The sequence below is a fragment of the Arvicanthis niloticus genome, chromosome 22, assembly GCF_011762505.2.
Source record: "Arvicanthis niloticus isolate mArvNil1 chromosome 22, mArvNil1.pat.X, whole genome shotgun sequence".
Lineage (NCBI taxonomy): Eukaryota > Metazoa > Chordata > Mammalia > Rodentia > Muridae > Arvicanthis > Arvicanthis niloticus.
Genome location: NC_133429.1, coordinates 23,403,439 through 23,420,415, shown reverse-complemented (window position 1 = coordinate 23,420,415; position 16,977 = coordinate 23,403,439). Strand labels below are relative to the sequence as shown.

At 40.9% G+C, this 16,977-nt stretch overlaps 1 protein-coding gene across 5 annotated transcripts in view; it reads right to left on the bottom strand.

Moving 5' to 3' along the window:
• Kitlg (KIT ligand) overlaps positions 1-16,977 on the bottom strand; it is an 80,062-nt gene that overhangs the window by 48,131 nt on the left and 14,954 nt on the right. The window contains exon 2 of one of the 5 annotated variants that reach the window (XM_076920081.1): positions 8,921-9,043. The exons of the other annotated variants lie outside the window; for them this stretch is intronic. Within the exon in view, the coding sequence (XP_076776196.1) occupies positions 8,921-8,923 (3 nt within the window). The 5' untranslated portion in view covers positions 8,924-9,043. The remainder of the gene's footprint in view (positions 1-8,920; positions 9,044-16,977) is intronic. 5 annotated transcript variants of the gene reach the window in all.

The following is a 16,977-nucleotide window of genomic DNA, read 5'->3' as shown; positions in this document are numbered from 1 at the left end:
CAGAAGAGGGCATCAGAACCCCCAGAACTGGTATTATAGATGATTTGTCAGCTACCATGTGGGTACTGAGAACTGAACTCAGGTTTCCTGAAAGAGCAGCAGATGTTCTTAATCTCTGAGCCCCCAGAAAAGTATTTTAACTCAGGTGTGCATACTGTTTAGTTAGATGTAAACCTGTTACATAGTTACTGCTAAACAGTATAGTATAGGCATAATTTTATACATACAGGAAAGCCAAAGACTTATCGATTCTCTTTCCTGTGATGGTCACTTTGTTATGGTGTTTGGAATGGAACCACACTATCTACAGTTTCAGAGAAAAACTCAAGACAGGCAGCAACCAGCAGATACAGTTGTGTTGGTGCTCCGCAGTCTCTAATGTCCACTGCAAGTCACCAAACACATCCTACATGTGTGACAATGACAGAAGACAGGCACGCAGGACCACTCTTGCTGTATCTGCCCAGTTCAGTGGCCCTTCAAAGACACTGAGACACTTCCATTCTTAAACCAGAGTGGCTGTCACTCACCAAGACCAATCACAGCAGTTCAGCACTTGGGATACTGTGATTGCTACCTTAAATCTTCAGCTATAGGCTCTTGGATGAAATATGAATGTGCTACACTGCATCTTGAGTTCCAGTTTTAAAAAGAATTATCAGGAGAATCAAATACCCTGGCATTCTCCAGACTAAAGGAAAACCCATCAGAGTTAGCCTTTACCTTTGTCCTTCCAGGATTGTAGTACAGGTAGAAACAGACTGACATTTTAAACACAGTGATGAAAGGGTATCTCCTGGGTATTTCTCCCCAAGGACTGGATGGAACTAAAGTACTCCACTCAGACATCTGTGGGAAAACGATGCTACTGAGAAAGCAGATGCCAAGTCCCTAAGGTATACTGAAGGGGACATCTTCATTTAAAGAGCAGGAGTCTTTAAATAAAGATGCAGGAGCAGCAGATGGCATCAGAGAAAATGCAGAGGTAAAATAGGGGTGCTGCAGCCCACAGTCCAGTTTTCCTGTGAATGAAACAAAATTCATTGTAAAATTTTTAGCATGGGAGGGACATGAACGGACTTTGAATTTAAATAAAACAGAAGAAAATTAATAAAGGGGCTAGGGGTGGAGAGGATGCTAGCATGTAAAAATCCTTGAATTGTATCCCAGGCATGATGGTGGAAATCTACCTGTAATCCCAGCACTCAAGAGCTGGAAGCAAGTTCAAAGGTTAAGATTCAAGGTTATTCTCAGGTAGAGAGCAAGTTTGAGGGCAGCCTGGGATATAAGCTACCCTGTCTCAAAATGAACACCTTAAACTAGTTAATCAACCAGTGATGATAAATAAGTAAGACCACTGTGATGTCTTTAGGGTAACAAAAGGTAGAAACATTTTAAGCAGAATAAAATGAAGAGATGCCAATTAAGCGTTACCACTATAAGCCACCAAAGGACGATAACAAAAGTACATTGGTAAGAAGCACTTAAGAGTCTGAACCTCTGAAGGCTGAACCCTGAGTCAGGAGCATTACAACTGGAGTGTGATTTGAGAGTCAAGGCAACTCAAAGATTTGGCCACATGTGGCCAAGACGAGAAGTTGCACTGTATGTAGGGTAACTTCTGCTGTTTTCCAGTAATGAAACCATGTTAGGGCATTTGAATCTGGGTTTGCGGTAGGGTATTGGTTGGGACTGGAAATATAAATATGACCGCCTTTTTAATAAAGAAATGGGATTCTACAGAAAAAGGCTGAATTAAGTCATGCAAGGACTCTAAGTAGAAAAACTAACAAAGACTGAACATCCTACAGTGTCCAAGTTCAGGTCCCACGGAAGATAAGAACTCATACAGGAGCTAGGCAGGTAGATGCCAAAAGGCTAAGAAAGAAAAAAAAAAACACACACACAACATATAAAACCAACAATTAAAAACAGAGTGTGGTATCACATGACTACAAATCCCAGCACTTAGAGTCTGAAGCAGGTGCATCACAAAGTTGTCATAGGTTTACCCAGTAACATCGTGTCTCAATAAGAAACAAAATCCTATAAAACAAAAGAAGGGGGCTGGGCCAGATTATGTCAAAGGAATTGACCATTGGATTACACAACATGGAAGCCATTGGATAATACTGAGAGTTTTTACTGAGGAAGCCTAAGAAGACTTATCTGAAATGGGTTCAAGAAAGCAAGAGAGAAAAGTAACCAAAAAAGAATATGAAACCCTTTTGAAGACTTTTCTTTCAAAGGAGAGCAAGTTAATAAACAGATCACAAAAAATAAAAACAAAAGGGAGTGGTGATTGACAAGGAAGTATGAGTTGCCAGTGGGGGAGGGGTACTTGAAAGCTGCTTGAAGCATCTGCACTTTGTATTTGACTGGGGATTATCCAGGGAGAGAAAAGAGCTGGCTTAGAGCCACATACCTAAGTAGAGAAGGTGAGATGCGCATCTAAAATATAGCAGCTGGCTTCCAATAGAAGTGTAGATAGCTCACCAAAGCTAGAAAAACCATGGGATGATAGAACAGATACAGGCTTTGGCTGGGAGCGAAGCAATTCAGGGAAGAAAGCTATTTATTTTAGACATTTACTATATATTAAGCAGCTTGCATATCTAATAACAAAATGTAATTTTAATGTGTCCTAATTTTAAAGATTATAAAGTCGATATGATTTCAGAATAATGAAGCTAGTATACAAAGTCAGGTCTGTCTGATTCTAATTTCTGTCCTTTTAAATACAACGTACTGTCCCAAAGACTAGAGGAAATCTGTCAGATCAATTATAAGGACACTGAAGCATATCTCTAGTACTTTAATAATTTTGAAAATACCAAACATATGGGAACACATTTGTTCCATATTCCATGCACAGCTGAATATTCTACACCCTTCAGATGATCATACTTTTGAATATATGTCCTTTGATAGTTTCTTAAAATACAATTAAGACAGATTGCTACAACAATTGCATGATAATTTCACCTGCATAGCCTCAATTTTAGCTGTCAGTCAAGTACAAATGTCTACAAAGATGCTTCTGCTACTTTTACAGAAGTGTGCTTGGTTAAGGTGAAAATTAAATCTGTGCTGACTTAATCAAATGTCACCGAAGAGGCTATATTGCTTTTCTTGAAGAACTTTATTTCCAAGTAAATTTGCATTGTAATGTAGGTTTTGCATGTTCTTGGATGCCACTAAGAAAGAGCCTCCCTTCTGTGAAGGTCTAACCCTTTAGTATCGCTCCACAGGAGGATGGAAGAGCAGAGTTAAGAATGCAGAATCCATGGGACAGTTTCAATATTAATGATTCTATAAGAAACTTTATAGCCAAGTCTCTTCCCTGGTTTCTTGGATCTCAGTAGACTTATTCGGCTTGCATTACAGGGAAGCCTGGTAAAGCAACTGCACTGTACTGTTGTGCCGAAGCTCCAAGCTGCTGAACGTGTAGGAAGAACTGTTTTTCAATTTGTACTTCAGTTTGTTCCTTACCCTCTTTCCCACGGATGGTCAGTCATTATTCCCATCATCCTCTTCCTGAAAATGTGTCCCTTTTCTAGCTGCTGAAGGCTTTCCCTTCCTTTTTCCTAAGAATTTTCTTTGTAATTTGTGTACTCTTGCTCTTGCTAAAAATTTTATTACTGCTTTTATTTTTTGAGCTAATATAATTAATATCACTTCCTTCTTCCCTTTCCTCCCTCAAAACTCTCCTGTATACCTCTCTTCGCTCTCTTTCCAATGCATGGCCTCTTTTTTTCATTAGTTGTTGTTACATGCATACTTGCATATGTATGTGTATGTGTGTATGATGTATATATATATATGATGTATACGTATATGATGTATATATATGATATATATGTGATACATATGATAAATATGATGTATATATGATGTATATGTCATGATGTATATGATAAATATATGATGTATATGTATGTGTATATGATATGTATATAATGTATATGTATGTATTTCTAGAGATACAGTAGTACATCCTGCTTAGCTTGTACTTGTATGTATGTTTTCAGGGCTGACCATTAGGTACTGGATAACTAATTGGTAGGCTCTCCCTTGAGGAAGACCCATTTCTTCTACTCTCCTGCAGGAGACTTTCTTGATGGTGTGTAAACACAACATGTGTCTTGTTCATCAAGGGAACCCATAGGAATCAGCATACTAGCCCTAAAGATGACTGTGCCCTAATACTGGACCCTGTGAATGTGTTGTTATATGTGAGAGAGTGAACTCTAAGGGGAAACACTATCTTGTATTGTGGGGCCCAGTTATTTTCTGTCTCTGGTCAGAGACAGAATGCCATGAAAAGGATATGATTTACCAAGCCTGGCTTTGAAAACAAAGACAACGATCCAAGAGTCAGGGCAAAGGCCACTTGTAGAACCTGGAAAAAGGAAGGAAATGCTTTCCTCCCTCAAGTTTTTGGGAAGGAAGACTTGATTTTAGACACTATAGAAAGAAAAAGTCAAAATTTCTTTGTAGCCCTTTAAATCACTGAATTTGTGGTGATTTTCACAGTGAAAATATAAAAACCAAAACATACCTCAGTGGAAACTTTCTGAATGAATTAATCAAGGATGTAACCTGACCACATCAAGCTATTCTGCCTGAAGTGGGTGAGCTGCCTCTACCAGAATTCTGAGTCCCTAACCTTTACTTTAAGCAAAGAAACCCAGCTTTTGTACTATCTTATTTATTCATGTCCCTGAATGAGATTTTGTTTGAACAAAGGTTTCCAGGGGGGTAAAGGAACTCTCTAACACACTCCCTTTCCCTTTCTTTCTCAGAAACCATGAGAAAAACACATAATTCAAAAACCCCATAAGTCCCTTGCCACAAGACAAACCCCTTACTTACCAGAGGACCTCAAACAAGTCAGTTTATCCCCTGGCATACCCATTTATCAGCCCAAGAAAAAAGGAATGTAAATTTTAAAAGTAAATAAAAGCCTCACCCATTTTGTGAACTAGTGATAAAAAATAAAATGGAAAACCATTCCAACTAGAGAAACTGTACAACAATTCATTGTGTGGCTTATGAACTTTGGATTGGGTAGATGAATTGAGTTTAGGAATGTTTGAACAAGGCACACGTGCTAGCTCACACCTATAATCCTAGTACTTGGGAGGTAGAAAATTGCTGTTAGTTCAAGGCCAGCCTAACTACTCAGTAAATTCCAGGGAGGCCTGGCTTTCATAGTGTGAGCTGGTCTCATAAAATAAATAAAATAAGAAAGAATGGAAAGCTTGCACAAGGAGTCGTAGGAAGTCCTTTACAGCGTGAACTATCAATGAACAGAGTATGGCCTTTAAATTACAGATAAAATCATATCTGCCATGTGGAAGGAGAGTCTGAACTATTATACACAGATATTTTAACATAGTTTGGGGGGTCAGATAATGCCGTCCATGTTTTAGTTTTCAACCTTGTTGAGTGTAGCTGCAGTTAAGAAAATTTAGTGAAGCGTGCCAATATATGGACAGAATCTTTACCCTCATTTCTTTTTCTCCCTTGTTCAAAGAGTTCCAAAACCTTCAAGGAGGGTTTGTATATCGGCACCTCCCTGCACGGGTGTGCGCACAGACATACGCACATACCCCAAGGGAGATACCGTACTGAAGCAGAATGTCCCTTCTTTTTGCCTTCTGTTCTAAATGTATCACTTCAGTTTGCAGATTCATCTTGCTTACCCCCCCCTCCAACATTCTCTTCATTTGTATGGTATTTTATTTTGCTACTTTGTTTTAAAGCAGCACAACTATTCTCTCTAGGCCACGCTCAGTGAGTGATAACCTCTCCCTCTGAGATAACCTTTACCGCACAGACACACTAAACAAATCTTACTGACGACAGTTCAGTTCTTGACTTTTTTTTCCCCCTATTAAGTTAGGGATCAAAAGTTTCTCCCACACACTCCCCATAAAACTCATGACAATATCCTTTTATTGCAAAAGATTGCTTTCAAACTACGGGCATCATGGAAGGAAAAACAATGAAAAGCCTACATGTCCTGGGAGGACTAAATCATGTAACAGAAACAGTCCTGGGAGAAGGAAGTAATAGTATAATCCACACTCTGTTGAAAAAGACAGATCTCAGGTCCTTTGCTGAGAGCAGGCTTTACAGTCAGCATGGGTAGGGAGGAGTCAGAAGGATGAAGACAGCTGGATCCCACCACTATCCCCCCCACAAAAGGGAGCCACCTTAAAGGAGTTATCTAATCACTGATCCCTGAGGACACAGATTGCCACAGAGTGAAAAGCCACAGTCAGCAACAGGGTTTGTTCCCCTAAAGTAAACCATTTACTTAACCTGAACATGCAGTCTTCAAAGCCGTACTGCGATCCTTTGCTCAGTGGCACTAGGAATCACCATGCACACAGGCCAGGGCTGCCCAGGAAACCAGAAGCCCCCAGTTCTGCAAACTTAACAGAACAAAACCCCCTCTTGTTTCCTGTGTGAGGAGTCTTTAAAGCATCCATCACTAGGCTCCACATTATGGACTGCGAAATGTCATAAACGGAGGGGAGAGTGGCTTGTTTGCCGTATGCAGGAGAACTAACAAAATGGATATTTGAAGTGCCCGGGAACAAAACAGCAACTGCTACAAGAAACACCATTCATCTCCTCACCAATCTCAGGAGCCCGCTATGGAAATGGGCAGTTTCTTTGTAGTCCAAATGTGTCTTGGAACATAGCCAACTGGCTTAGCCACCCAGAGACAGGAAAGTAAATTATCAAGACACAGGTATAGTAATTAGTCTTAAGGTAAGGTCTTCTGAGGTCATAAAAGCAAAAAAAAAAAAAAAAAATCCTTTTTCCAAGTAAAGCAGCAACAGGATTCTTATTCGTTGAATTTTTTTTTACTGCTTCAAACATTTACCATCAAACATTATAAAGAACACAGCTAACTCACACACACAGACTCCAACTTTCTCTAATTTCTGCCTTGTCATTTCAAAGGAACAAAAGAAACAGCAGAATTCCTTTCTAAATGTTACCCTTGGGTGAAGCCTGCTAAGAGATAGCTCTCTTCCTGTGAGGAGCCTCTCCTGTCTTTCTATCGTCTTGTAAAGATGTAAAATAAACCTCTTGGAAAATAAAGTGTTTCAACATATGCATAACGGTAAGTCTGTAGTGAATGAACCCTTGTATCAAGAGCAACACTAAAACCTGACACTGAATTTAGTGCTGAACATCTGGAACCCCAGTGCTTGGGAGGGCTGTGTCCAAACAGAGAGACAGAGAGAATCAGAGAGGCAGAGGCAAACAGAGATACTCTCACAAGCAAGCAAACAATTCTGCATTTCCCCAAAATGAATTGCTTTATATAAAAGGTAGATAAATTTAATAAAGACTTTAAAGCATTAATCTATTGCGGAAGGTAAATTAAAAAAAAAAACACTAAAAGAGGAAGTCCTTGTCATACAAAATGGCTACTTAGAGGATAATTCTCATATGCTGACTACTAAGGGCTTCACATGGGATGAACAACTGGCAAACAATATTCCGTATAACACTTTCACTTGCCAAGTAAATACTGCCCTGTTCTGGAGGCCAATAAAACACTATACAGAGAAATTAAGTAACTTCCTTTAGGCCCTGCCCCTGGTAAATTACTGTTAGGATTTAACCAAGACTAGACTAGGCTGCAAAGAGAAGTCCTTGGCCTGTAAGATGATAAAGCTGATTTCATTCACATGCAACGAACCATTAAGTTTTATGTAAAGGTCTATGGAGGGGGAGAAATACAGGTTCCTCTAACTTAAGCAGCTCCTAGGCAAGTGTCCTACCGAGCTCCCCCTCTATCCATTTAATCAGTTCCTAACTGAAACCACAGGGCCGAAATAAACAAGCAGTGCAGGTAAATGAAGGCCTTCCAAACGGGAGCTTAAAAAGAATCAATTTATGTGCCTCGAGAGGGAAGGCAGAAACCCAACATTTAAACGGAAAGGTTTCTGCTGCTAACAAACATAGGCCCTTTCAGACTTCTAAAAATCCTCTCAGAGTCACTTGTTCAGCAAACAGCTTTGGGGCCCCTGAAAAGGAGGTAAGATAAAGGCAGAGAAGATCTGAGGACCACCAGAGGAAGATCATGCTACCCACTCACAAGTAACAAAGTGGAGAGGCCTAGGATAAACTGGATGGATGGACGAGTGGGGTGTAGTGTGTGGGGGGGCGCTCAGGGAACAGGACACATACCAGGACCCCTACCAGGACCCTACAATCAGCTTCTAATTGAGTGAGATGTTCAATGTATCTGCCTTTTATCTAGAGACATGGGCTCTAAAGACAGCTTGCTTGCTTGCAGGAGAGCCAGTTTCTTCAAAGGTACAGAGATAGAGGAGATGGCCAGGTCAAAAGGAGCGGTGACAAGAGTGTCCCCAGAACTGAGGTGACAAGAAATGTCCACAGGAGACCATGGGACTGGAGATTTATCAGATTTATCGGAGGTTAACTATGGCCAGTTTCAGTAGGGGTTGGGGATGGGGTTGTCATGGAATGTGGGTCACTTATCAGCTGCTAAGTAGTCTTGCCAGTTGTTTCGATTTTACTATAAAGGCATTGGTGACCCTAGCACTGAAAAAAATGACACGATCTTTCCCAGCATCCAATAAACCATCCACAATCCCTCAGGGAGTTTTTGGGACCACAGGAACCCTTCTCCCACACAAGATGAAGTAGGATCAGTTAACCCTCTGCAGGTAGTCTCAGCTGTAATTCAATGGCCAGAAGACACAATATTTCTCCTGAACACGCACACCCATACTTTTTTCAGTCTCTTTTATGAAATCATCTGATCCTCGGAGGGGTTGATACAGATGTAAACCTCAGGGCCAGTCCATTCTCAAGTCTTTCATTTCTCTCAGTGTGACCAGCTGTGAATGTTAACACTACCTACCATATATGTCAACAGGAAACTTCTCAGATGAAGGTGGAAGGTAACATTAATCTCAGAGCACACACGAGTAGTCTTGCCAGTTGTCTCGATTTTACTATAAAGAGATTGGTGAACCTAGAAAGACTTGAATCAAGATCGGATTTAGTTTTTGAAAGGTTTATCGGGCGGCAGGCATCCGAGGGAATGCGTGGGGGATGAGGAACAAGTTCAGAGGTAAGGAAGGGGCCAATCAGGAAAGCTCTATCAACTTGATCCATATTTGAGCAAGATGGGAGGCAGTGTTAGTTATGGTGGAGGGATGTGGCCAAGCTCCAGAGGGTATGGAGTGAAGTGGAAGGCCTTCTTGTCTAGCAGATAATGAACCCGGACAATGGGAAGGCACAATTGATTTTTCAGGTTGCCGCTCTTTGAGTAGGTTAAAAAGTGGTGTCTTTCCTTAGCCAGCAGTGAGTCATCCCCCCTCAGCGTTTACTGAGCCATCTATATACATATATGAGCAGAAGAGAGGCCCGATAGGGATGTCCTAAGGCCAACAGAAAACAATGAGCCACGTGCTGGATATGATGAATTAAATAAGTTCTAACACAGGTGAAAGAAACGGCATTTGCTTAAGAGCACATCATCGAGGGTGAGGCGATGGGACTGAAATCAGACCAAAGGGGAGAGGTCAGAGGCTTGGGAGGGGGAGGGGCTACAGAACCGCACTAGAACAGCTGCTCATAAAAGGACAAAGCGGATGCGCAGCATCTGGAGAGGTAGAAAGTTCACCTCTGCCTTGGTGAAGGGGAAAAGAAGGAGGCCGAAAATGATAGCCACAGCAATTACCGTTTTCAAATGCCCAGAAGGGGGATGACTCACTGCTGGCTGAGGAAAGACACCTAAGCACATGTTCTGACCCTGAGGAGAAACTGGGCCTGAGTTGATCAAGGTCTGCTGCTGTTTTCAATGCCTCTGTGATCAGCTAAGCACCTATGGTGGTATACATATTAGTCCACTAAAGACAACCGCGAGAGTATACATGTCACAAAATATTCATATTAACAGCTCTTTAGTTATGCCAAATTTGGGGGCTGGGTGACCCCTACCTTGCAGTCTGCTTGAAAATTTGTTAACGTCTAATTCTCATCGATCTTATGATGACAGTATGTGACAGAACTGGAAGGGAGACTTTGAGCACAGAATCTCATATCTGTGGCCAATTCTTTGGGATGTACTTTTAAAGAACTAAGAGAACAGCTGCCAACATCAGCCAGAGTATGAAAATACAGTTGAGAAAGAGAGAGAGAGAGAGAGAGAGAGAGAGAGAGAGAGAGAGAGAGAGCGCAAATAAAAACCTCCTGACCTTTTTGAAATGTCCATGACCTCCAAGGGCACTGGTTCTTTTAAGGTAACACTGTCCAATCACATACCGATTAACTGCTCTTCAAACTGACCCTCCCAGATGTCCAGGACTCTGATGTGTTTGTAGCTGCCTCCAAACCAGCACCCAAATTGTGAACAGCAGTCTGTGCTCTCCTGCATGGGGGGTGGGGAGGGGGGCAGAGGTGGCAGGATCCTGAAGTGTGTCAGCTTGTGAGAAGCAAGAGCTGGCAATTCTTTAAAATCTGTTTGTTTGTTTTTTTGTTTTTTTGTTTTTTTGTTTTTTTGTTTTTTTTCTGAACTACAAACAATTCAGTGAAGGGAAGTGAGTGTGAGTCCCCCACTAAGTCTGGAAGTGAGTGCCCAGAGCTTCCTAGGACCCCTTTGTGCTTCCTGCTGGGGACATAATTAAATGTAAAGTATTGTCAGAATAGCTGTCAAGACTGTGGCATTGGGGGGGGGGGGTCTTACCGGCTATTTCCATTTTTAACAAACTCCAAGGCAAAGCCTGTGAATTTATACACAGTTAGTGGTTAATTAGGGAAGAAGAGACATTTTCGGGAGAGGTGTAGCCACTGATAAGACACAAAGGCTCCTCCAAGCAAATCTCTCACCCATACTTTTCTAAATAATCCTGTTAATGAAACTCACTGAGTTACTGCCACCCTCCAAGGGGGGAGGAGATGTGAAGGTAGAAGCGGACCAATGGGGGGGGGAGTGGAGGGGGAGAACAAGGGATTTGAGGGGAGTGAGGGGCAAGTTAGTATAAAATATAATATGTCATAACCCAAACGTTATTAGGCACATAATCACTGATACTAATAAAAGCATTTAAAACAAACAAACAGGAAGTAGATCAGGTAGCCTCAGAAATCCAAACTTTTCTAATTTCCTAGATTTTTGTCACTACATTAAGATAAAATAAGCTTTCATAATGTGTCTTAGTGCTTTCAAAAAAAATCAAAACTGGCAGATGAAGGCAGGAACGCAGTGAACATTCAGAATCTTGATCATCTTCATCAGTATGTCGATTGGCAAGCAGGATGTGCAACGGTCCAGAGACGAGTTTTCCAAAATGCTCAATGTATGCTCGACTCACCAATTGCCTTCTGGTGAGCTGAATGAATTACAGGGGTGCACCCCTCTCATAGACTGTGGGAAAGGGGGAGCCAGCTCTCATGATTAGAGGAAGAAAAAAAAAAAAAACATTTGAGATGTTGACTTAAAAATGTAGATTCCTGATTGTCACAGAGTATCCAGCTTTCTCGGGCTTGTCTATCCCATGCCCACACTATGTGACTGTCACACATTCTCTGACGCTTGAACACTATTTTAGGCAACTACTGACCCTAATGATTAGGGAAAATGCACACAAATGTCTAAGATGGTAGGCACACAAGGTTTCATCCCATTCAAAAGTCATCTAGTTGATGCTTGATACAAGTTCAGGAAACGTGGTAGACGGTAGTAACATGAATTAGCTTTGCAAATGCCATGGCATCTTTCTTCTCGGATACCCTGCCCCCAAGACACCCAGGAAGCTGAAAGCAAGATTCTTGCCAGTCAATCACACAAGACTCTGTGAGACTTCTTATGAGAAGGGAAAGTGAAGAAGAGTGGCTGGAGGCTGGCCGTGTCTGCTGACTGAACCTGTGACTGCTGAGCAGGACAGCATGGCTTTGCAGACAGTGGCTGCGAATATCTTTCAACACTGGATTTAACAGTTTCCCTGACAGCGGTGGACTTAACTGGGTTCTGAGAGCTGGAAGCCTTCCCAAGCTCAGCTTACACCCCATGCCTGCAGTCCTTGCAATGATTTTAGACATCACCCATTGCACTTGAGTGGACCCATTTCTGTTCCAGCTACTATAGACGACATTATCTGCACAAATCAGACATAAGAAGGCAACACTGTTAAGCATTTAACAGTGTTAAGCTCCGATAGGTTGGTCTAAAATTTTCCTGGGAATTTGCCATTGGCAGTTGACAGTAAAAACTGTAACACGATAGCCATTTGAAATGTCTTTAAAAGGCAGTTTTGGTAGTCGTTTCTAGAGAATTTTAATATACATGTGCTACCTGAAGCACAGTAACACATTTATGTTATTTGACACAAGCTAGGGAGGAGTCCTCGTGGTGGTGGTAAGACATTTCAACTGTGTGTCCACTGACATACCTGGGATATGGTCACCTCATACAAGTGCACGTTCTTGGTTGGTTCTCTGTTGGTTCATTTGTGTTTACAAAGGCAATGATATTTGAAGTAGAACATCATAAAGATTTTGGTTTTTGTCACATTTGGGCCATAAACAAATTATGAGGCCCCCCTGGGACTTGGTTTTCCTGAAATCACATTTTTGAATTTTTGAAAAGATTAAACACAGAATTATATGTAAGGGACCCATAGAAAGACTGGTAGATATGAGGGCATTATGTGACAGTTAGTGCTAGTTTAATATTTTGTTAGCAATAGAAAATCCCTTAAATGTTGAAATCCACAAACTGCAGCCTAAAGTGAAAGACATATTTTTTGGACATGTTCTGCCTCCCTGAAGATTAAAGACCAGCACACAAGAGTGACAAAAAGAACTTTTGAAATCACTCCTGGGTTTAGATTTGCATCAGTAATCCCAATAGTGGCAGGGTCCTGTCTAACTGCTGGGAAACTGAGACTGTTTTGTTTGGTCAATAGCTCAATGTTAACCTAAATAGCAGAATCAAAAGTCAACTTCGGCTTCACTGATAAAGCCAAGGCAGCCTGAGAAGACCAAGTGTTTGTTTATTCTTTATGGGGGTGGGAACGCAGAGAAAGATGGGAAGCATCTATTTCAGAAGCAGGCTGCCAGAATGCTTCTCTCTGCTGTGCCATTAACTCTCCTGTGGCCTTCAGAAACTTGTTTATCTTTCTGTGCCTCAGTTTCCTTTTCTGTAGCAGAGACATAAGAAAAGAAACCACTTAACAGAGGTGTGGAAGATTAGATAAAGTTGTTCGAATAGTGTAAGACGCTTGATACATGACTTGAGAAATGTCTCCAAACTTCTCTGGCTATTATTATCCGTTTCAAGCATGTATTAAATACACACACCCAGTAATATTATTTCCAAACTTGCAGGATGGTGGTTCAGGCCAAAAACCTGGATATCATCTTGAATCTTCCCATCTCCCAATTTCTACTTCTTGTCTGCCATATTTCCAAATACCACAAACAAACACAAATCTCAAAACAGCCATACCTCTTGGTTTTCTCTTAAGCCACTAGAGTTCCCACCAAGATCCATCACCCTTACTGAAGGATATTATACACAGCATTTTCCCTTTCATGCTTGATACAATAATACACCCTGGAAATATAAACTGTCATTGTCTTCTTGAAATATCACTATATTTTTTCATCACACTCACAGTAAGATTTGAATTTGCAACCGGGGCTTGTGTTGTTAAATCTTATTTAATGGTGTCATTGTATTGAATTTGTATGCCTTGCAAAGCTTTCTCTCTCTACAATGCTATGGACACACACACACACACACACACACACACACACACGTGCGCATGCATATATACATATATATATGACTGTTTCTGTTTGTATTCTTATGTTAATTTGGGTCCCCAAAACTGTTTGTATAGGAGTCCATACTCTATGTAAGACATTGAGGGACCCTGTCCCCAGTTGATTCTGATTAATAAATAAACTTGTCAGCAGCCAATGGCTGGGCAGGGCAGACAGAGGTGGAACCTTAGGATTTTCCAGGGCTTGGGACCAAGACAAAAGAAGGAAAAAACTCCTCCGTGCCAGGAGAGGTGGAAAAGAGGAGATTCTGCACTTGAAAAGGTGGGGGACAGAGAACATAACTACCATGTAAGAGCTGGGAGAGAGCAACCCAAGAGGGCTGCCCAACTGGTTCCAGGGCAGCCAAGATAAAATATAAGATTTAATAAATAATAACTCAGGATTGTTGGAGGGAGGTGGGCTAGCCATGTGAAGGTTAGGAAGTGGCCCAGCCAATGAGCAGATTAAGGCATATCAAAATATAAAGGTTATACTTATGTCTTTCATGTGGGAACCCAGAACATTGGAGTGGGTAGCAAGGACCACACCACCTGGATTTATTTACTTTATTAATGATATATATATATATATGTATATATATACATATGCATACATATACATATATACATGTACATATATGTGTATGAATACATGTATATATGTATATATATTTATAAATACATGTGCATATATATGTATAAATACATGCACATATATGTATACATGTACAAATACATGCACATATATATGTGTATATATATATATGTATATATACCTCCTTATATTCTTGAAACATATAAAATGTACTTGTTCCCCAAATACTCTCTGCTTCCTTTGAGTGGAGAATCTTTCTCATTATTCAAAACTAGTTTCTCAGGGAAACCTTCCAAAGGTTGGTTCTTCAATATGACTAATTAGGATACATGTAACACAGGCTCAATTTTTTTTTATTTGTTTAATTAGTTTTGAATACTTGTCCCCAGCTGCTGGGCACTATTTAGGAAGGCTCTAGAAGGTGGAGACTGGCCCGTGAGAGAAGATTACTAAGAACAGGCATCTGAAGGTTCCAACTCGGCCTGTTCTACCCTGACATTGCTCTTGGTTCAGGTAAACAGAAAATCAGTACATAAAACCAAGAGGCGACACCAGGTCCGTGGATACAAGAGAAATAGTAAGTATTTTGCTTGTTATTGCGGCTCTGGATTTCAGGACAGTGTTGAGACTGCTAAGTAAGTTTTGTATGAATAAGTAATCATTGGAAACCCACTCTCCTAGTAGATGCTGCAAAAACATAATGACCAAGTGCTGGTGGTAAGATCCTGAGTTCCCTTCCTAAAGAAGCAGGTAAAGGTAACTTAGTAAAGGATGTTCTTATATTGCTTTGGCACAGTGATGCTGAAGAAAACCACTACAGCATCTTGCAGTGCCAGTCTCTGAGGAGGTTACAATTCCATGCAACCATAACTTTCTCCCTATGATGCGAAGGAGTTGCAATCGATCCAAATTCCTAAAGCACTGCTTCATAAAAAGATTATTCATGGTGACTCTGCACAGGAAATATAGACAGGAAATAAGATTTCACCCAGGGATAGACACATTTGGAAGCGATGACACAGGTTAAACTTTTAAATGCTAATCACATCCCTTCCCAAGGCTTCGGATGTCTCTAACTTATCTGCCATCCCTACAAAAGACAGAAAGGACTCACAGAATGACATTTTTGTAAGCCTGTCCAGTTTGCACTGTGACTCAAGAGTGAAACTAGCTACTCTTTCTGCAAGGTCACGTGCCAGAGTGCTGACGCACCCCCTCATGTGACGTCTTACAAGAAACAGAAAGTGGCATGCCAAATAACTCATGTTGATATCTCATCCATCCTGCCACCAAAAAAAAAAAAAAAAGAAAAAAGAAAACAAAAGAAAAAAAGGCTCCCTTATTGCATTTTCTTGCCAATAAGCATGAGTGATACAAGGTCGCTTTTTAAGCTTTTCTCGTCAATTTTTTCACCATAAGATCTGGGAAATCATACCTTGCATTCTGTATAATGAGACTCTAACATGAGGCATGTCTGACATAAAAAGAAATAGATATTGGTTTTTTTTTTTTTATAATGTACCAGCACAGCTGGTAACTGCAGACATTCTTATTATTACTAAATGTTTGGGGAAACAGGTCTCATTGTGAATCTCGGGGTCTCATTGTGTATCTGTAGTCAGCCTGGAACTCAGAGATCCACCTGTCTCTGCTGCCACCGCTCTCAAAGGCTTTGTACTAATGTTCTAAATAAACACTAATCTGATGTTCTGAAATGCATCCTTCCGTCAAGCCTTCAGAAAGATTACCAATTAAGCTAAGTTTAGCAAAGAGATGAGTAGTAAGAAAAACTTCAAGACCTCCAGTCCCTACACTAAGTCGTGCTGGGAAAAGAAGAAAGAAAAGTTCTCTTAGGCACAGGAAAGAGGGTAAGTGGGTAAGCTATCTCGGGATAATCCTCTGGGCTCCTTTTCAAAGCGGCTGCCTTGCTGAGGATTCAAAAGAGGGTGGAGGAAGAAATGTAAACATGAGATTGTTTGGGGAGCAAAGAGCCTCTCTCACCAGATGGCAACGAATAGGGATGGGATGTACTTCCTGAGGAAATGGAGAGAGGGGCTTGTGAGCAGAGCATCCAGCTAAATGAAATTAAGACGACATGCTTCAGCTGCTAGAGAGTCGGAGTGCCAAGTCTGCACTGATCTTCCTGCATGAAGGTTTCATCACTCCCTTTTCTTTCTGCTCCCTTTCCTAAAGATCCCTGCTGGAGGTCTGCTTGCAAACTGAGGCAAGAGTTGAACTTTGCCCTTTGTGATAAAAGTTCTCTACTGTTCAAAAAGCACAATGGTTTACTTTTTATTTATTTATTTATTTATTTTTTAGAACTGCTAACTTGTTTGTCTGCATTTTGTTTGCTTGTTGCTTTGTTTTGAGAGCAAGTTTTGCCCAGCTAGCCTTGAACTTGCAGCAATCCTCCTGCCTCCAATTCCTAAGTACTGGCACTGCAGCATTAACCCATCCCTAAGATGTTGAAGCCTCTCTCTGATCTCAATCGTGGGAATATTATTCTGCTAAATTCCTTAAGCCTTTCATTCCTAACTATCTTCCAGTTGG